Here is a 21,888-nt window from a genome sequence, read left to right on the forward strand (position 1 = left end):
AAATATGAGTAGAGTAAGGAAGTTTTTGTCTAGATTTAATCATAGAAATAGATGCCACAAATATAAAAATTGTTTTTAAACACAAACATTCCAATCATAAAAGTAGAACTTAGCACTTAGTATATAGTCTTCAAACCAGCACCAAACTGTTTTTATTCTTCTGTACATCTTAGTATATAGTCTTCAAACCAGCACCAAACTGTTTTTATTCTTCTGTCCGTCTTAGTATATAGTCTTCAAACCAGCACCAAACTGTTTTTATTCTTCTGTCCATCTTTGTTTTTCTCATGTATCATCTGACTACAACTAGACTGGGCACTTCGTATCAGCCACGTATTCCGGTCTTGCATGTGATTGTTATCCACACGGTAGAGTCCCTCTTCCTCAGCTGGAATGTTGAAGCTATTTTCTGGATCAAATAGTTGTGCATTCTGGAAAAGTGTCAGCCACTGAGGTGCTGTGAGCCAATCTTGAGTTGATGCTTCTAATGCATCTAACACAGCTGCAAAACAAAATACGTATATTAAGATTGATTTTTAAAGCTTATGTGTCTATAGTGTCTCTTCACAAGTACTTATTTGGTCTTTGTCTTAGCTACAGCACAGCCTGCTGCTACAATACTACAGTAAATTTTGAGCTACTACTACAATGTCTACAGTTAATTTTTTCCTTAATCATTTGGATCAAAATTTACCTTTATCTGCTTGTGGATGATCCTTGTACTGCAGATTTTGTGCGATATTCACAATTGGAGGAATAGGATGCTGCGCCATAGCTCGAGAGAGATTGAGATCAAAGATTAAAAAAAATTGTTTGTAGGGAGTGAGAGAGAATTATGTTTGATATCTACTCAATTTAAACAAAAGAAAGAGATGTTTTAGATCACAACTACAAGTCAATTTATCAGTTTCGTATCTACTAATCAACTGATGATAACTAACAAATTGCTCCTGTCACATGTTCTTCTTTTTATTCAATTGAGCATTGCACCATCGAGATGGACCACATGCAAAAATATCATTGCAAAACGACAACTAGTTTGATTGAATTCCTAAAGTTCTAAGTTTCTAACTGTCAATTACACGTTTTTTTATTTAATTTGTTAACGTCATTGCATCACAATTAGGTGAGATAGTTAACGTAACTAGCCGAAATAATTTAGATTTTATATCTACAGTTAAAGGTTTATGAGTTTGAATTTGGAGGAGGTATCAGACGATTTTCGTTTAGTTTTGTGATTTAAGGTTTACATACATCAAAATGAGACAGTTGAACAATGATTTTTTTCTCTAAGAAAAGTTACAGAAAATGACTATTAAAAAAAATTATGTTAAAGGTTTATAAGATTAAGATATATGCAAATTTCCAAAATTTCTAAACAGAGATTTATGTTGTATAATAAGGGTTTTACTATTGTTTTTGATTTTTTTGAATACTCATATAAAAACGATGTAATTATTTTGATTAGTATCCGATCAGATAACCGTTGGTACTGCATTTAATTTAAAGACTAAACTATTTAAAACGCTGTAGTCGTTTAGTACAGTACATTAATATTTCCTTAATTAGACATACAATCTACCCAAAACCCATGGCTTGTAAATTCAGTTACCATGGCATTCCTAACCATATTTCATTAATTATCACCGATTAGTATACTCAAAATTTTGATTTATATGATATTTTTACTTGGAACGTTAAAAATATATACTCCTTCTGATTCTTTTTAATTGTCGTTTAAGATTTTTGTACAGAAATTAAAAAAAGTATTAAATTTTCTTTTTTTGTACTTAATTAATATATTTTATAATTTTTTTATTGGTTAAAACTTTAAAACAACATGAATATTTTTCAAACATTTGCATTGAAAATCTAAAACAACAATTATTATGAAACAAAAATTAAATCTCAAAATGACAATTAAATTAAAACGGAAGGAAATATATATTTTACATTGGTACATTCAAATACTTTGTGATTAAATAAAAAGAGGGGTATGCTGAGAAGTGAGAACTAGACGTTGAAGCTTTTTAACAAAAGAAAACAAAAAATTAGCTAGACTTTGAGCACGAGATGAATGATGGATGACACGTGAGGGGATAAGATCGTATAGCTCCCAACCAAGAACCAACCACTGACTGATTCATCCTCACGTGCACCAGTCCTCTGGATTTAGTCGCCTGCACGATCATCTTTATTTTCTTTTTTTATTTTCTTTTTGTCCTTATTCTTCCATTCGTGAAATCAATTTATTTTTGTATTCCCTTTACTCTTATACATACTATATATAGCAGCTGTATCGATTCTATTTGTTGCTTTTTGTATGTTTGTACATATATATATGTATGTATATGACGATGTGTTTTATTCATGTTTATAATAGTTTTATTCTCTTAATCTTCATTAGTCATTGATACTAAAAGTGAAATGTTGTTTTTCAGTCTCTTTCGAATTTTATTCGTATATAATTCCAAATTTCACAAAGATTGAATCGTCCACATGAATATAATGCAGCGTCATCTACTTTCAAAACTGAGCCACATTGACTCTTCCTTTTAACATAACCTTTTTTTTTTTGCAAGAATGGTTTTTGATATTTTAATGTCATATGCAGGCCTATTGCATGTTTTGTGGAAGGTATTCACATGCGTATTATCAGATAATCCATAAACAACACACAAACCTATAGGTTGAAGTATTTTTTTGTTTAAAATATTTACATACAAATGGAGTGTATATTATATTACATTGAACACGGTCACTTAATATCTTTTGAGTTTTATTGAGAGCCGGCCTTGATCCTATGACAATCCTAATATACCATAATTAAATTTTATGGCTGCAATTTTAAAACATCATCATACAATCTCGTGAATATTCATTGTGGCATACATCTTCCACACTTCACTACTCGTTTATTTATTAGACTATTGTGCACCTCTTTTACTTTAAGTAGGATTGCTTAGGTTGTAATATATATATATTAGGACCATTTTCATTTTGATATACGATATTACGATTACATTTACTTTGGTATCCATAAAGTATGACTGAACTTGAAGTTGACTAATAAAGATTCAAAAGTTCAGTATGAATTTGTTAGAACTGATATATTAGATATAAGTTATAACCTTTGCAAGATATATATATGTATATATATATTTACATTGATGTTGCAATGCAGTGATAGTTTCTCAAAAAACGACGGATTTTTTTTTTCAATTTATATATTAATTACCAAAATGCTACATAAATCACTTTGGAGTAAAGAAAATTCAACGGGCTAAAGAAAATAAAAATTATGGGAACCACTACCTAAGCTTCTGTAAGCACGAATTTTTCGAGGCAGATTCCAAAGCATATAATAATATCAAAAACAAAGACACATTCGAAATTTCAAAATATATAATATCAATACGCCTGCAGACGAATAAAAAAATTAACATTGGATATGGATTTGCTTATGTCGGAAAATATCTATCAAGGCAGTTCACCACTCAATACACACGGCTAACATCGTGCCTAAACATGATGGTGGTGGTTTAATATATATCGGGATAGTTCTTCTATATATATAATACAAATATCAATAGGCAGGCAAAAAAAAATAAAAAAAAATATATATATATATCAATATAAATATATTTTTTAATCAACAGAGGATTTATATATTTGAAATTAATGAATTGAGTGCATAAAAAAAGTTTTGAATGAGTGACAGAATACGACATTTTTAGTAAACGGATATTTGATTAATTTATCAGAGATGGTATACAATTTTTTCGTAGGAGAATATTAATTTGCAAATTTATTTATTATATAGCTCTAAACTATACAGAAACTTCGATACAATATATCCCAAAGGTGGTATATATAAATATATTTCTACAAGTGGATTTTCTCTTCATTTATATTTTGTCACTTTGTTTCTCATTTGATTCCGATATATATATATATATACACATATAAACTTAATGTTGAAAAGAACATATGTATATAGTCATTTTATTAATTCGATGCGGATGAAACTCGTTTTGTCATTTTCAGAGTTGTTAATGATATAAGTTGCATGTGGTAAGAGACGTTCGAAAATAGTAATCTTTCATCATTTTTGTGCCAATCAGTTTTGTTTTTTAAGGATTTTTTTTTGTTAATTCATAGAATAAATCCCTATATCTATATCTATAGAGGGGTCCGAAACTAATCTTTATAAGAAGAGGGTATCCCACGGGTAGGATCCCCCAGATATACAAATGGACCGTAAACAATAGACTCATACCAATACAGCCAAATAAATAAAACTGAGCAATTCTGCGTTTAGGAAGAATCTCTAGCCTAAACCAACACAACCACTCATCCATCAAAAGCAATCACGTTTTGAGGATGCATGCAAACCCCCACAAATCAATTACTAGTATTTTAGTGATATGATGTTGTAAGTTTTACTTCTTTTTTTTAATAGCAAAATAAAGCTATGAAACTACTACGCACATCAAATAGTTTTTTTCTAGAAGTAATTTACATATATCAAGTGAGTAACGACGAAACAACATAGATTTACGTAAATCGCTTATTGTTTTCGCTCATATGTTGTAGATCGCTTATTGTTTAATGAAGGTTCACTCTACAACATATGAGCGATCTACACGCTCTTTTATAAATGGGATCTCTATAATTATTTAAACAATAAGTTATTCGTATCTTTAAACCTTTTTCTTGTTTGTGCGATAAATCATAAAACTTTATATAGACAATTTAACATATAACATATCGTTTTCAACACCATGGGGAAAACAAGGTTTAAATACATGAAAAAATGTCGAGCCTAGTCTAACCACTTGTCAAATACATTTTTTCAGTTAACCCATGTAACTCTTTTAGTTTATACTGAATACAAAAATGTCAATCACGAAGTAAAATTGTATGAAGTCGTAAAAACGTTTTGAATCGTATATAAAAATACGGATACCAAATGTAAAGTCTCTTTTTCAATGATTATATAAAAATACTTCTGCTAGTTTAGTGTTATTAGTTTGTGATTTGTAAAAGTAATTTAAAATTTTAACTAATTCGGGTTATTTGATTCAGACTTTTATAAAGTCATTATAAGTTTTATGTTATTTGATTAAAATAAAAGAATCTAGGATTGTTAATGAATTCAATTATTATGTTATTGATTGATAATTTTATAAAGTTATGAAAAGTATCACAAAAATACAGAAATTGTTTGGAACATTTTACAAGATTTTAGAAAACTAATCAACAAAACTATAGAATAAAATACATTTTTCACAAAATATGAAAGTATCACAAAATACATAAATTGTTTGGAACATTTTACAAGATTTTAGAAAACTAATCAACAAAACTATAGAATACTCTACTCATGTTCGATTTTATTCCTCTTTTTGCAGATTGTTATATACATGTCTTCTAGGTTTTAACTATGGAAGTAAATTTTAATAGAGTTTTAAAAAATCTTCATCTAATAATAACAGATTCTATATAATATTTAAAGTTTTTAAAACTTTATTCAAATATCAAACCAATAACCCATATATTTATTTTTGATGATTTTATTAAAGTCTTCGAATTTTTTTATAAATTATGGAAACATCAAATATTTGTATTACCAAAAAAAAAATTACAAGTGAAGATAATTATAATTATGATCTTGCTTTAAACAAATTTCGAATTTTCGAATTTGTTTTAGATATGTCAAAATCACTTGGAGAATACGTCACTCAATTTGCAATGTCGGCATCGTCAATGACACACACAACACACACTTGTATGATAATTTCCAAATTTGGGAACATAACTGGTGTCTAATCAAGTAAGGGTATTTTTGGTAAATTTGAAATAATTAACAATACTACAATAGTCCTAAAATTTTGGTGATTGAGATGTTTTCGTTTGACCAAAAAAACAGCCACGTCAAAGCTCTAATCCCCTTTTTAATGTCCACGTCATCATTCTACTCTCCTTAAAATTAAAGCCGGTGCCTCTAATCGTACGTCCCACATCTCGCCAACATTAAATCCTGTAAACCAACGGCTACGATCTTCCGTTCTAGACCATTCCTTAAAATTGCGAAGCAAGAGAGAAAGAGCTCCCAAATCTTTTTTTTTATTTCTTTATTTTATTACTTAGCCTGATTTTATTTAACCATGGTTAGTGGTTTAACCAACCACTTGGGTTAAGCGGTGGGGGAAAGAGGTTAAAATGGTCTGAGTAAGTGGTGAGAGAGAAAAGAGATAGGACGACGAGAGCAAAAAAAAAAAAAACAGCTTCTTATTCAAAGCGAGAGAGAGACCTATCTGAGTCGACTCGTCAACGGGTTGATTACTGGATATAGCTTTTCGTGCTTCTCTTCTCCGTTGTTCTTCGTTGTTTTCTATAGCTCATTGATCTGATATCGATTATTATTTTCCTCTCGCCGGCGCGTCATTGTTCACACGTTGTCGAGTCTGGTGAGTCCTTCTTCTCTCTTTGCTTTTCATGTTTTTGTTGGTCTCTTTTGAGAAACAATGGAGTCTCGAGGATGTTTTTAGTTTTGGTTTTTTTTTGTTTCCTGATTTTGATTTCAATCTAGGCCTAAGATTTTAGCTTTAAATCTCATATACGAGCTGACTTTTTCGTATAAGTTATCAATGTTGTTGATTTTGACTAAGAGCATGAATCTTAGAAGTATGATATCTCCGGTTATATGGTATTGTGTTCTTGAACCACACGTCTTTGATGATATTCACTACACGGTTTCTCTAATATGCTTCATTTGCAGTTGATGTTTTTGTTGGTGATTCACCAAATGCGTCTGTTGCTGTTAGTTTTTTTTTAGGGATCTGTGTTAGTTCTTACTCATGTTCGATTCTGTTCTTCTCTTTGCAGATTGGTATATACCTGTCATCTAGGTTTTAACTATGGAAGCACGTCGTGAAGTCTAATTCATTAGTGAGTTTGAGGATTGGTTCGTTTGATGGTCATTTGTGCTGCTTAAAGAGTTCCTGCATTTTTTTACATCTGGTCTTGGATTGAGTCACCTGTCCTGAAGGTGGGAAGAAACTGTTTTGTGCAGCCAGTTTAGTCGCAAAGGCTGTGATTTTTTTAACTGACTTGGATCTCAACACTCATGTCACGTAAGCTTGATAGTCCTGTTCAGACGCAGATGGCAGTGGCACTTGTAAAGAGCCCCTTGACCGGGGAATTTCGTGAGTTTAACAAGGTTGGGTTGAAGTCACCTGTGGGTCGTAGGCGGGTTTTTGTTCAAACAGAGACTGGTTGTGTACTGGGGTTGGAGTTGGATCGTAGTGATAATGCGCACACTGTGAAAAGGAAGTTGCAAGTTGCTCTGAATTTCCCAACCGAGGAAAGCTCGTTGACCTTTGGGGATTTGGTCCTTAACAATGATCTTACTGCTGTTAGACGTGATTCTCCTCTCCTTTTAACTCGGAACAATTTTCATAGGAGTTCATCTACTCCATGCCTTTCTCCAATGAAGGATGACCTTCAGCAGCGTAGAGATGAGAGCAGTCCTATTGAGATTCTTGGGAACTCTGTTTCTTTCTCTTTTGTGAAGCAAATGGCAAAGGATATTACAAAAGCAGTGAAGAGGGGCATTGATCCAGTTGCTGTTCATAGTGGGCTTGGAGGGGCCTATTACTTTAAGAACAGCCGAGGAGAGAGTGTTGCAATTGTTAAACCAACTGATGAGGAGCCATTTGCTCCTAATAACCCGAAAGGTTTTGTTGGTAAGGCGCTTGGACAACCTGGGTTGAAGCGTTCAGTGCGGGTTGGGGAAACAGGCTACAGAGAAGTTGCAGCTTATCTCCTCGACAAGGAGCATTTTGCAAATGTTCCTCCCACTGCTCTTGTGAAGATTACTCACTCTATCTTCAATGTCAACAGTGGAGTGAAGGCAAGCAAGTCTACGGAGAAAATGTTGGTGAGCAAGATTGCTTCGTTGCAGCAGTTTATACCTCATGATTATGATGCTAGCGAGCACGGAACATCAAATTTCCCTGTTTCAGCTGTACACCGTATAGGAATTCTTGACATCAGAATCTTAAACACAGACAGGCACTCAGGGAACCTTCTGGTTAAGAAACTGGATGGTGATGGAATGTTTGGCCAGGTGGAGCTAGTTCCAATCGATCATGGTCTTAGTTTGCCTGAAACTCTAGAGGACCCTTACTTTGAGTGGATTCATTGGCCACAGGCATCGATCCCATTCTCTGAAGATGAGCTGAAGTACATAGCAAACCTGGATCCTTTTGGAGATTGTGAGATGCTGCGAAGGGAACTTCCAATGGTACGAGAGGCTAGTCTCCGTGTTCTAGTTCTTTGCACAATTTTTCTCAAGGAAGCTGCTGCTAATGGCCTATGTTTGGCTGAAATTGGCGAGATGATGACAAGAGAGGTTCATCCTGGAGACGAGGAGCCGAGTGAGATTGAAGTGGTTTGTCTTGAGGCTATGAGTTTGATAGGAGAGAAGGAAGCTGAGTCCCCAAGATCAGACGTGGGAAGTGATGTTGAATTCCAGTTCGATATAGATTGTGAGGAAGCAACTGATTGTACGAAAAAACTAGCATTCCCACTCGGACTCACTTTTGGAAATGCTCGTAATCAGTTATCAAAGGTGGAAGAAACAACAGAGGATGAAGAAGAAGAAGAAGACAAAGAGGAGGAAGAGAATGACCGAGCTGATCTAGAGAAAATGCAGACGATTACCAAGCTTTCAATGTCTCTCAAGAGCACTCTTCTTGGTGAGAAGAGCCAGAAATATCAGAAACACCCAGGAGCAAGAGTGGAGAGCGCATATGCATCATCTGCGCACAGGAGTGCAGACGAACAGATGCCGTCTAGCACTAGCTTTGTGAAACTGGCAGAAATGAGTGAAGAGGAATGGACGATGTTCCTGGAGAAGTATCAAGAGCTGCTTTATCCAGCATTTGAAAAGCGCAAGTCGATAACTTTAGGACAGAAGCAAAGGCAGAGGCTGGGGACTTCGTGTCAGTTTTGAGCTGTCAGAGACTGAAGAAGAAGAAGAATAAACGATCCTGTAAAGTCGTGTTTCTAAGGGCTTTGCATAGACTGGGATCGGTGGAGACACGTTAAGGAGAAGAGATGAGTGGATTGAAATTAGTGTGTAAATATTTGTTGGTTTCAGCTTTTAGTGTGGAGGACTCGAGAGATGAAGAGAGAATTTAGTCATTTGTTTATTTTGTCATTTTTTAAAAACTTCTAAAAACCTCTTTTGTAATATAAATAACTTGTAGATTGGAAAAAAAAAAAAAAGATAAGTAGAGAGCTTCGTTTCATTTTATTGCACAGGGTTGCTCCCACAGTCCCACTGCTCTTGTCAACATCACTAAATCTTAAACGCCAATGGTTGTCTCTATTGAGCACGGTACATTTAGCCTCCCTGTTTCAGTCTTTCTTCAAATTGGGGTACTTGACATTAGAATCAGCTTGAATGGTGTTGGGAAGATTTGGTTTGGTTGCCAAGTGGAGCTAATTCCGATTGATCGTGGTCTTTACAATCATGTTGTATGAAAAAATGGCTGAAGTACATAGCAAATCTTGATCTTTTTGAAGATTGTAGAGGTCATGTTCCGAACAATCAACATTTCTCTTCCCTACATGGATTTATATGTACAGAAAAGAAGCAGACAATAGCTAGTCAATTACACAACGTTGTTGATTCTCACTCTCGACTCTTTTCTTTCGGAGCTGTTAAGTTTACAAAGACAAGATCTGCTTGCTCCTCTGTTTCGTTTTCACTCTTCTGTTCAAAGTTAATAAAATTCTCGAACGTAGCTCATGCTATCACAGCAGCTAAAGCTGAGTAGAAAGTGAAGAAGAAACACCTACGGCTCTACCTCCGTGTTGGCTGTAAGATGAGATAAAGAATAAATAGCTTTAGCGATGTTTTAAGTATTCAGTTAACATAGATACGAAAGGATCCGGATTTCACTTTCACCTGTTGTGTCTTTTTCATGATCATGTGCAGTACCAGTTTCATGGTTCATGTGGACAGCAGTGTGCTGATCACTTTCGTATCCATGTGTTTCCTGTTTAAAAACTCACTAACAAAATCAGATGAATGCAAGAGAAAGAAATGATTCTGCAAAGATATGTTAACTGTTGGAGTATAACGCACAGCCAAATATATATATACCTGCTGTTTTAATCCTCCATTCAATGTAGACATTGAGGAAAGGTTCGGTTGCATGAATCCTTTTTGAGAGAGATACGATAGTGGAGGATAGAGCATCGACATGTCTTGGGGAAATGTCGGGGCAGGTACTTGAAGGGCCTGCATAAAGAAACGAACTGAACATTATATGAAAGCAAACTACTTCAAATGATACAAAAAGATATATAAGTTGGTTCCCAATATATCTTTACATCTTTTGCAAGGAGGCTTTCGAGGTTAAAATCGAGCACAGGATTCACAGCCGAAAGCTTCATTGATAAAAACTGAAATACATGGAAGAAGTAACTAACACAAAGTGAGATTGCTAATCAAGTGATGTGTCAAGAACAAAAACTATGATTATAGGAAATCCCAAGAGCAATCAAAGATAAACCTCGATCTGGCATTGAAGTGATTGCACATAGTTAATGATCTCATCAAGCATAACTGCCTTCCCGGTCACCTACACAACAAATCCAACTCTCCATTTATATAACAAGTAACACCCTTAGCTTTCTTTCTACATGTAGACATCAACAACTAAGACAAGGACTTACCTTGTCGCAACCCGGTACAAGATCTTGCAGGAACTTCATCCTTTCACTGATTTTTTCTCTCCTTACCTATAATCATAAGTTGAACCAAATCATATACCACACCTAAACAAGAACAAAAGGGATTCCCTTCGGATTCAACTATGAAAAGTATAATGCCTACCCTTTCAGCAAGACTGTGACTATTTGTGGCCTGACCTCTTCTAGCCCTCATGTGTATATACCCATCCTTTAAAGGATCAGAAGCTTGTTTCCCACTGTTTGTCTTGTTAGCATTTGAATTTGGACTCTGCTCATCCTTCTCCTTTTTATCTTCTTGTTCTTCACCAGATTGCTGACTTCCATGTTCAGAATCCTACCAACAGAAACATAATCAGCGTTAAGGCCAAAAAGGCAAAACAAAAAAAAGAACACACAAAAGAGCACTGCAAAATGCAAATCCTGACCTTCCTAGTCCTTTTCCTCTTCTTTGCGTTAAACACCTTGGAAGATATTTCCATACATTTAGCATCATCATGACCATTATTACCTCCACTAGATTGAGAATCCTCTGAAACATTACTCGATCCATTCTCTTTCACTACCGTAACAGGTCCATCAACTTGTTTGGAACCAGTTGCAACCCCAATTTGATTCTTCTGCGTATCTTGAACAAACAGGCCATTCGATTGGTTGTTCATCACCATTTCACCAAAACTCCCACACCCGAAAAACGAAAACTTTGCAGCACGCTCTATGAATCCTGAATCTGCAGAGAACTGAGCCATGTTCCAACCACCCATTTCAAGAGGTCTATCAACATTACCTCTAAAAGAAGTGCCTGCATCTGTGTGGACATTGAAACCACCATCATGCGAAAGATTTTGCCTGAATGATTCATCCATCATCTGAGAAGGAGCCGACATTGGATTCTCCGGAGGGTACGAAACTATTGGGTTATTAGAGTCAGAGATTCTCCAATCCAAATCCCTCTTCTTGGCACCAAACTCGTCTTTGTCACTCATGTCCATGTCTTCTTCTAATTCAGTAAAGCTCCAATTTTTATCAAACGAAATTCATCTTTTTCTACACAAGAACTGAGGGAACTGAAGTGAACACACGAGCAGATCAGAGAAAGTTAAGAAATTAAAAAGGAGTAGTAGAACCAGTCAACGGAAGATAAAAGACCATACTTTAAGTACGAACTCAGTTCAGAGAAAAGATAAAAGAAAACAGAATCATTATTTGTGCTAACAAGTGTCAGCGTTTCAGGTTCTGTGCCACTTTTCTCTAATTTTGTGGAACAGTTATCATATTACCAAAAGCTTTATTGAACTAAAGAGAAAGAGCGTTGATGTCTTTCTTTTTAGAGATGGAGACTTAAAAACGAGATTAAGGAAACACAAAAAGAAAAGAAAAAGAGAATAGCGAAAGTTTCTGAATCCTTTATATAACCACGCTTGCATTAAAAGTAGAGCTTATGATATCATTAAACATAAAACACTGCCATGATCATATACGAGCTTTAAAAAATTTAGGGTGATTTGAAAAATAATACTACTAATTTGGAACTAATGATTCCATACAATTTTTTTTTTTCTTTTTGCGAAAACAACATTTTGTTTTCTAGTACACCATAACAATTTGGAACTCTAGAAGAGTACGTTCTACATGGCACAGGCACTTCCGAAGCGCTACTCGCTGCTCGCATAATGGTTGAGCTCCTAGGAAAGCAAAATAACCATTTTTTATCAGAATTAGACCGAAGTTGTGAGTGTTGTGTGTAATAAAGATGTAGTATATTTTGTCACACAATTCATCTATGAAACTGGTATCTAACATTTTAAACCATCCACAACCACAAACATAAAGATGTATATTTAGTAGCCATAGTGTTATCGGCTTCGGCCATCCTTATTAATAGTCCATTGTTGGCAAAAGCTGATGTCCCGGTTCTTTAATTATTTAAACTAAAGTTTTCACACTACTAAAGTGTCTACAATACGTACTTAATGCCATGTACTTTGGTTTATTTGTATCTATAGTTCTCTACATACAATACAAACAGTACTTCAACAATGAAAAAACTTTAACTATTCTGCAAAAGTAAATGAAGAGTTGTTGATGGACGGTCCGGTGAGCACGAGGGCCGATGACATAATTTAGTTGGCTTTGGGACTTTCAATTGCCAAAAGCCTAGAAAAATAATCGAATATTCAGCCTATGCACACCCTTTACTTTTATGAGTTTATCATTTCCTCTTAAACATTTTGTGTTAGATTTTTGATTCTTAAAATTGGTGACTTGTGGTGCCCGGTCCTGAAGACAAGCGCACAAAAGACATACTCTCTATATAAATGTTGTTGAATATTATCAAATTAATGTGAACGAGGCTAGTTCCTCCAGACTTGTATATATAATTGGAAGTCTTTTGTGCCCTTCGCTTTGATTTTTTTGATAAATTATATTCTTGTTGATATGAATCGATCAACTGCTGTATCAACCTTTACAATATACATATTCTTAAAATTCTTTATAGCTTTATATAACAACTAGATTATGTCCGCGTATCAACGCAGATATAAAAATATATGTAAAATATTAAGTTATATTTCAAATATTAATTTTATTTCTTTTGATTTTTTTTTAAAACCGGATTTAGAATTCACACTTCAACTTGCAATAATAATTCTCTATATATTACATCATAAAAAAATATATTTAATTCTATGCACTTAATCTTAATAAGTAACATTTACAATTTTCATATCAAAAAAATATGTGCAAAAAAATATGTGTATTGTATCAAATTTTATATCTTACTTATTACTAAACACAACTTAAAATTAATCAAATATAATTCTCAAAAAAAAACCTAAAAACTTATATTATCTCATATTTGAAAAAGTAACAATATCTTAACTATATTGGTTTCATATTTTGTAACCTCATACGTAATAATTTTACTATGTGTCCAACTAATTTTAAGTAAAACGATACTTAGTATACTAACATTATCATAAATTAATCGAAAGTTCTTAATCGGTTATTATTTTTTCACAAAAATTTTATGCCTGAAAAATAGAAATAAAATATGAATTTAAAGACAAAAGTTCGCTAATCCTAATAAAAAGAATATATGCATAATATGCAAACATATGCTCTAAATTACGTAAGCATATGATTATTTTAAGTAAAGATTGATCTCATAGTTAAATTTTGACAAAGAAAAAGAGAGAGAGAAAATATCATTAGTTTATAGAATTGTCATATAGCTTTACTTTACAATATAAAATATCTTCATAAAAATGAGACAACTTTATATGAATTATTTTTTTACAATTTTTTTTTAATAATTTAATAATATAACAAAATTCAATATATGTCGTATTTGAAGAAACTATTTTGTTATGAGAAAATTTATTTGTTTATATGAAGGTGAGTATCTACAATCATTTTTCTTTAGGATATATAATTGATAATATAATTTATTTATTTATGGTATTATAGTGATCAATTGTATTTTTCTTAATTCTTTTTCTTATAGAATTAGTAATTTAAAATTAGAATTAGTATTATCTTTTTACATACATATAGGAACTATATTTTTATATTAATAAAACTGTTTAAATGCTTAATTTATTATAATTATATTTTTAATTTTAAAATTTATTAAAATAAAATTTTGTATAACACATGGCAAAATCTCTAATCTTTAAAATTGACACGTATTATAATCACATGAGTTACTAACTTTGAAAACTAAATTTTAGATAATAAGATTTTTTATGTTTGATAGAAGTCTAAACGTGGATTTTTTTTTTATTGTCAAAGAAAAAACTTATGCTTCGAACTGCTATCAAAAAAAGGTTGAGCTACGTTAATTTTAAAGTTGTCAGATACAAAAGGTCGAGCTATTGACTCTTGATTTTTTCATATGTTCTATTGCACATCTTGATGAAGAAATATTGATGAATATATATACCCAGTTATTCTTTAAAATATTAAATTTATTCAATAGTTATAAATGGAAAACAAAACATTGATCTATTAGAAGGGGAAACAACATCAAAAGCAAACAACCCATAGTGCAAATGCACATAAATATTTCAGTACATTTCTTATATGTTGAAGTCTCGAAAGAAAAAGCTTTTTAAACCGTGGATTCACTTATTAAATACAATCTTCCTTTGAGGTTCACTTCATCAAGTATATATGGTTAGTATATCGGTGGAGGGGGAGAGCTATAGCTGTAACTTGGAGGTGGCGGAGAGCTATAGACATAAGGAGGAGGCTTGTATACATATGGAGGAGAGCTATATACATAAGGTGGTGGAGAGCTATATACATATGGAGGTGGAGACTTGTAAACATATGGAGGAGGCGGTGGCGAACTGTAGACATAAGGAGGAGACTTGTAAACATATGGAGGAGGCGGTGGCGAACTGTAGACATAAGGAGGAGGCTTGTATACATATGGAGGAGAGCTATAGACATAAGGTGGTGGAGAGCTATAGACATATGGAGGTGGAGACTTGTAAACATATGGAGGAGGCGGTGGCGAACTGTAGACATAAGGAGGAGACTTGTAAACATATGGAGGAGGCGGTGGCGAACTGTAGACATAAGGAGGAGACTTGTAAACATATGGAGGAGGCGGTGGATAACTGTATACATAAGGAGGAGACTTGTAAACATATGGAGGAGGCGGTGGCGAACTGTAGACATAAGGAGGAGACTTGTATACATATGGAGGAGGTGGTGGCGAGTTATAAACGTAGGGAGGTGGTGGAGGAGATTTGTAAACATAAGGAGGGGGTGGCGGAGAACTGTAGACGTATGGAGGTGGTGGAGGCGACTTGTACACATATGGAGGAGGTGGTGGCGAGCTATAGACATAAGGAGGATGTGGAGGAGATTTGTAGACGTATGGAGGTACGTATGGAGGAGGTGGTGGTGACTTGTAAACATATGGAGGAGGCGGTGGGGAGCTATAGACATAGGGTAGTGGTGGGGGAGACTTGTAAACATATGGAGGTGGTGGTGGGGAGCTATAGACGTAAGGAGGTGGTGGGGGAGATTTGTAAACATATGGAGGTGGTGGCGGAGAGCTGTAGATATATGGAGGAGATTGCGGTGGAGCTTTGTAAACATACGGAGGAGGTGATGGGGGATTATAAACGTATGGTGGTGGACTGTTGTAAGCATATGGTGGAAGCGGATAAACATACGATGGTGGTGTTGGTGGAGAGTATTGAGCACTTATATGTGCAACCATGGAAAACATGTACAAGGATAAGACCAACATAAATGAAGATGGCCAATTAGATTTGGCCATGTTGAAAAAAACTTTTGTACTCCTTCTTTTGTGTAAGACTCTATAACCAAATTGTTTTTTGAATGTGTTGTTAGTATCAAGCTAGCGGTTTATATAGCAGTCACCGCTGCAACTGGTATGCTTTGTTTATTGAAGTTTATGAATTTTTCTTAGTGCAACATGGTTCTATTTAAAATAAGTCAACTTAACTTGAGAAATTGTTAAAGGTAAAATTTAGGAAGAGGTCCTTGGTAGCTACCCCTTACCATATTTCTACATCCACTGTGTAGACTTTGAAGTTGTCAATCTAAATTGGACGTCATGAGTGTAGCTCCAGCTGCCATAAGGAACGCGAGCGAAATAAATTTTCCATATTCTCTATCAGTCCACTTGTAATTGAGAGTTATCATTAGATTTCATTCCAAGATACACAAACATATATATTATCTTTGTATAAAAAAGATTTGATAATAATTAACCTTTGCTTTACAACCATGTTTCAAAGTTTGCTTTCCAGGATATGTTCGGTTCTTTTATCTCTAAATAATATCAAGAAGACTACAATAACTTGCTTGCAAATTCATATATAAAACAATCATGGATAATTATATAAATAATCTATAGAATTTTTCTCCAATAATATAAACTTTTAAATAATATCGGAAACCATGACGGAGGAAACGTTTTGGTTTAAACTTAGAAGTTGTCAACGTAAATTCCATGTTTGTTTACTTACTGACTTGTATAGTTTCCTAACTCATTGTTGTCGGTTCATCGATCTGAACCTTTTTGTGATATATACAATACAATGTTTAGTATAGAACCGTTACGAGAGCATGCATGGTCAGGAGTCAGGACTCAGGTATTGTACTCGTAAAGATGAGAGCCACTACTAGTACTTACCTATAATAACGTCTTATCATCACTATGAAGCCATGAGGCCTCAGAGAAGTGGAAAAATCAGACAGCAGTTAGACTCTTGACGAAGCCATGCACGTGCACTCTTAATGAAGCCATGCACTTGCACGTGAAGAGCTAAAAGAAGCCAAGTAAATTTGGAGATGAGGAGATCATAATACGAATTACACTTTCTTAATTTTGATCATTAAAATATGTATAAACTGGTTCATATTATGTAAAGATGGTTATTCTAAGTTCTAAGTCGTACAAAAGAGGCTCGACGGGTCGGGTACTCGTGTGGATGGGTATTGACTATTGAGCAATGGCCAGTGGGCACATCACACATGTGGTTGGGTCAGAAAAGGGTTTGGAACGTAATAACAGCGAACATTATATAGTAGATAATAAAACTAAAAAAATAGCTATGTAAATATGTAATTTATCTTTCGCATAGGAAAGTCACACAAAAAAAAAAAAAAAAAATCCCTCACTAATCAATATTTCAAATTTCATATATCGACGACATCTTTAGTTTTTAATTTCTTATATCTCGTTACAATTTCTTTAAACCAAACCAAACAAGAGGGAGAGATACTCAAGAACTAGCTCATGTTTACAAATTGAGTGAAAGCGAAGTCGGAAAGAAACTTCTTTACTTGATGTCGAGTTTAAATTGACGACTTCAAAGTATGTCTGTCTATTCAAATATGAAATATGGTAAGGGAAACTTCTTTACTCGTCGAGTTTAAATTGACAACTTCAAAGTATGCATATTCAAATATGAAATATGGTAAGGGGTGGTTATCTAAGACATATTCCTCTCTAATTTTTTGTTAGACAAAACGTGAAGCTTATTTGATTTATTAAACAATATAGAACAATTGCTGTGAGAAACATTCATAAATTTAATAAAGAAAATATTCTAGTTGTCGTTACTTGAATGCTATATAATCTGCTTCCTTTCTATTGATCCTCTCTTGAAGGACTTGTCGAGAGAAGCAATCTCAGGTTTCTTTGCGGCAATCGACTTCGAGGGACATATGTCCTGGAACCCAATCAATAGTTCTCCTTACTACAGAAGTGTAGTCGCAACTGTTGGCCCTGAAGCTGATGTGGAAGATAGCATTCATAGACTTGAGTTTCAGAGACGGCTCAGCATGAGTTTCTAGGGTTTCCACAAGTACCTTCTTCATCTCAATCTGCTCTGGCAGGAAAGAATGAGATCCAGCATTTTCGCAAACATGGAAAAGTGCAAACTCGGCATACAGAAGAAGCCAATCATATTTAACAATGTCCATGTCCGAAACCTCGTAGAATCTCATAGCATCATTATCATCAGCATCTTCTGGTGGTTCCGACAAAAAACCAGGGATATGTCCTTGGTAAAACTTATCTACAACAAAACTATGGAAGAAGTTGAAGTCTTATTCTTCATGAGTCGTTATCGAGATCGGGTGATGAATACGAAGGAGAAAGAGATGTCGCCTCGTCGTCTTCTTCTTCGATCAAGTCTTCGACCTATGGAGAAAAGGTATTCGCAATTGCTTATCTCCCCCTTTCAATTTTGTTTGTTTTGTTTTGTATTTAAGGTTCAATGAGTCTCTTGTATGGTTAATAACCCCAATTACCTCTGTGAATTTTTTTGTACTATTCAATTTTTTTTTTTTTTTGTTTTGCTGATTTCGTCGAACAAACTTTGTTTTGATGATGTGTGTGGCAGGTGGAATTGGAGCAATACCCAAAATGGTCCTCATATTGCTGCTGGTATGGTTGTCACTGTAAATTCTTCTTTCCTCTACTCAAAAGTTTATTGCTTTTGTTGCTTACATACACCTTTTGGGCAATGAGGTTAATTTCATGCTTTCTGTGGTCTTTGGAGTGGGTCTTTCTTAATTATCTCACTGGGCGTTTTGTTTTACTCTTATGTTTAACTGAGTTTAGTGGAGAAAAGATTCATAAAAGGCTAGTATTGATTTGCTATTTGAGATGCTTTGGCTTTGTTCCTGTTCTTCAAGAAGCCTGAAGTGTGTGTGGGTGGAACAGAGCAAGTCCTTCCATAGACCAAATCCAAATGTATAAGCTTCTTCTCAGGTTTTCCCATTGTTCTCCCTCTCTTCTTAGAACTCTATCCAAACCGTGTGGTTTTAGGACTTGTGTGTGTTTTGATGCAGGATCGGCACAACCCGTTCTACTATACCTACAATTTCTAGTTTTATTTTCCTAATATTGCATACCCGTTCTGTGAGGGTTCAACTGCCACAAACGAAGCAATCTACCGCAGCGTATTTGAACGTCCCGAAGAAGAAGATTAAACTATTTGTGTTGCCATCTTCTGATGAGTGTAAAGGTGCCAAGAATAAAATTGAGGTGTTTGTGAACTTGACGGATCACGTGAAGGTATTGAGAAACATGTTGGCTGAAAAAGTCAAAGGAGGGGTGACTTAAATCTGCCTCAACAAGAATACTACTTTGTGAGAGAGCAGAAAGTGATCATGAACGAAGATAAGTCATTCGAGTGGAACGGTTTTACTGGTCCAACAGATGTAGTTTGGATGGTTCCATGTGGCTCTTAACTCACAGTTCTTTGGATTCAGAAAAAAATGTTCTTTAGACAATTTGTGTATGATACATTCAGCAACAAGAAAAGGTTATGTGGATTTTATCCTATCCGAGGTTTAAATCTTTGTAGACTCCTCTTTAGTTTGCTTATAGTTTCAGTATTTCTTCAAGTTCTCTTGCTTTGTTCAAAGTTTGCTTTCCATTTCACAGGTTTCTGCAAATATTCAATGATATGAGCTCAGACTTGCTGTTATTGATGATTACCTTTTGTTTTGACATTTATGAAACAAATACACACATACCCTAATTGCAGCAAATACAACTTAGAAACACTAGCAACACAAGAACAAATCTTTAAACACATTTTTAATAAGACACCCAAGGATGACTAATGGGAGGACAAAAAATAAAAACAAGGGTGTGAGAATCTAAACTTAGATTAGTATTATTTTTAATACTATTAAAAGTTAGAGACACACATTTGAAGATGTGGAATGAGAATGCTCTTATAAATTGCTTCCATGAACCCCTAATTCAACACAGCCGTCAACTACAATATAATCCGTTCATCGATTTATCTATTAGGATCGTAAAAGAAAAGTTTTGTTGGTTTATGGGTTTTTGCTGCAGCTCTCTTCTGTTGAAGAAAGGTTGGATCTTTTATTGCAATAGTAGTAGTTAGTGTAAGCACCGTATAGCCCCTTTCATCTTCGAGTTTTTATAGATGCAAGGAACAAATTCGAGAAAAGGGTACTCAATTGGTGCAATATATTGGCGTTTACGTTTCCTTGTTGTTGGGGATGTTCAGTAGTTGAGCTTCTCAGAAATGCGTATTGGCCAATAAGTAGAGTTTTTTAGTGCTGTTAGTTTATTTAAAATTCATTACATAGTGTTTGTTGATTGTATTTGGAAGGGAACAGAGCATGATGATAAGAAAATTAGCCTCTGAATTCATAATTCATGTTGATATAATTATTATACAACCTTCAAAGTTCTCTGAATTGCTCTGTTTTCTATCTTTCTTTTTTCCATCCGTTTTTGTTTTGTTCACTTGAGTTGTTTGCTATTTTTCCTGAGATCTATTCAAATTTGATCAGCACCTAAGAAAATCATAGTCTGTTTTGACAAATATAATGTTTCAGACTACACGAGCATGGTCAGGGGCAGATCCACCTTATCCAAGGGTGGTGCATGTGCACCATATGAAACTATAAATTGTTTAATTTATGTATGAATTCTTAAAGTTAAAGTGGCATAAAGGTAGGAATGCACCATATTAAAAATGAGGTCATGGGTTTGACGCCATCTATGTTCCAATTTTATAGTCTTTTGCACTTGGTGACAAATTTGGCTAGATCCGCCACTGAGCATGGTGCTATATGAAGTTTCTTCTATGAGTTTTTATCATGCCATATTTAGCAGTGTGCTTCGATATATGGCTTAGCTTTGGAAGATATATTTGTTTGTTTTTGGAATTTCAACTCTGTATGATGACAATTGAAATCTTTTTCTACATAATCTAGTTGAATGCGAAAGTTAAATGATAGTTAAAATGTCGCGTTAAATAAATTAAACATGCACAATCGAGTTGGAAGAGTAGTGCATTAACATTGTTTTCGGTACATCCATCTAAATCTTTTTGTGATATATACAATACAATGTTTAGTATAGAACCGTCACGAGAGCATGCATGGTCAGGTATTGTACTCCTAAAGATGAGAGACACTACTAGTACGTACATATAGTAATATCTTATGAGGCCTCAGAGAAGTGGACAAATCAGACAGCACTTACTCTTAATGAAGCCATGCACGTGCACTCTTAATGAAGCCATGCACTTGCACGTGAAGAGCTAAAAGAAGCTAAGTAAATTTGGAGATGAGAAGATCATAATACGAGTTACACTTCCTTAATTTTGATCATTAAAATATGTATAAACTGGTTCATATTAAGTAAAGATGGAATTTCTAATTCTAAGTCGTACAAAGAGGCTCGACGGGTCGGGTACTCGTGTGGATGGATATTGGGCAGTGGCCAGTGGGCACATCACACATGCGGTTGGGTCAGAAAAGGGTACGGACGTACGGCACGTAATTCGTGAAGGTTTAATATCGAAGAAAACAGTGAACATTATATTGTAGATAATAAAACTAAAAAATAGCTCTGTAATTTATCTTTTGCATAGGAAAGTCACACAAAAAAAAAATCCCTCACTAATCAATATTTTAAATTTTATATATCGACGACATCTTTAGTTTTTAATTTCTTATATCTCGTTACAATATCTTTAAACCAAACCAAACAAGAGGGAGATAGTCAAGAACTAGCTCATGTTTACAAATTGAGTGAAAGAGAAGTCGGAAAGAAACTTCTTTATCTTC

The 21,888-nt window shown here is 34.3% G+C and overlaps 4 protein-coding genes, 1 non-coding gene and 1 pseudogene across 7 annotated transcripts; 2 read left to right on the top strand and 4 right to left on the bottom strand.

The window, feature by feature from the left end:
- Positions 1-14: 14 nt before the first annotated feature.
- LOC104776656 (uncharacterized) lies at positions 15-908 on the bottom strand. Its single transcript, XM_010500758.3, has 2 exons — positions 695-908; positions 15-502 (listed from the first exon to the last, which is right to left on the bottom strand). The coding sequence occupies exons 1-2, from the start codon at positions 771-773 to the stop codon at positions 237-239; spliced, it is 345 nt and encodes a 114-aa protein (XP_010499060.1). The 5' UTR covers positions 774-908; the 3' UTR covers positions 15-236.
- A 5,209-nt stretch (positions 909-6,117) lies between these two features.
- On the top strand, positions 6,118-9,250 carry LOC104776659 (phosphatidylinositol 4-kinase gamma 5). 3 transcript variants are annotated; one of them, XM_010500760.2, is made up of 2 exons: positions 6,118-6,473; positions 6,892-9,250. In XM_010500760.2, the coding sequence occupies exon 2, from the start codon at positions 7,133-7,135 to the stop codon at positions 9,020-9,022; it is 1,890 nt and encodes a 629-aa protein (XP_010499062.1). In that variant the 5' UTR covers positions 6,118-6,473; positions 6,892-7,132; the 3' UTR covers positions 9,023-9,250. The 3 variants fall into 3 exon arrangements, with proteins under 3 accessions (XP_010499062.1, XP_087358524.1, XP_087358523.1); XM_087502398.1 differs by having other exon boundaries at positions 6,241-6,473; positions 7,255-9,250; XM_087502397.1 differs by having other exon boundaries at positions 6,250-6,789; positions 7,255-9,250.
- A 302-nt stretch (positions 9,251-9,552) lies between these two features.
- Positions 9,553-12,135, bottom strand: LOC104776660 (transcription factor bHLH76-like). Its single transcript, XM_010500761.3, has 8 exons — positions 11,199-12,135; positions 10,916-11,107; positions 10,756-10,821; positions 10,593-10,661; positions 10,411-10,482; positions 10,181-10,318; positions 9,983-10,073; positions 9,553-9,892 (listed from the first exon to the last, which is right to left on the bottom strand). The coding sequence occupies exons 1-8, from the start codon at positions 11,760-11,762 to the stop codon at positions 9,870-9,872; spliced, it is 1,215 nt and encodes a 404-aa protein (XP_010499063.2). The 5' UTR covers positions 11,763-12,135; the 3' UTR covers positions 9,553-9,869.
- A 2,585-nt stretch (positions 12,136-14,720) lies between these two features.
- LOC104776661 (uncharacterized) lies at positions 14,721-16,131 on the bottom strand. Its single transcript, XM_010500762.2, has one exon. It carries the CDS (start codon positions 16,067-16,069, stop codon positions 14,951-14,953), a length of 1,119 nt encoding a protein of 372 aa, XP_010499064.2. The 5' UTR covers positions 16,070-16,131; the 3' UTR covers positions 14,721-14,950.
- A 1,821-nt stretch (positions 16,132-17,952) lies between these two features.
- Positions 17,953-18,270, bottom strand: LOC147946753 (UPF0725 protein At3g44770 pseudogene; annotated as a pseudogene).
- A 2,157-nt stretch (positions 18,271-20,427) lies between these two features.
- LOC147946754 (small nucleolar RNA R160) lies at positions 20,428-20,513 on the top strand. Its single transcript, XR_015595700.1, has one exon. It is a non-coding gene; the product is annotated as a small nucleolar RNA R160 (small nucleolar RNA).
- Positions 20,514-21,888: the final 1,375 nt, after the last annotated feature.

This window comes from Camelina sativa, chromosome 3, assembly GCF_030686135.1.
Source record: "Camelina sativa cultivar CO46 ecotype springtype chromosome 3, ASM3068613v1".
Lineage (NCBI taxonomy): Eukaryota > Viridiplantae > Streptophyta > Magnoliopsida > Brassicales > Brassicaceae > Camelina > Camelina sativa.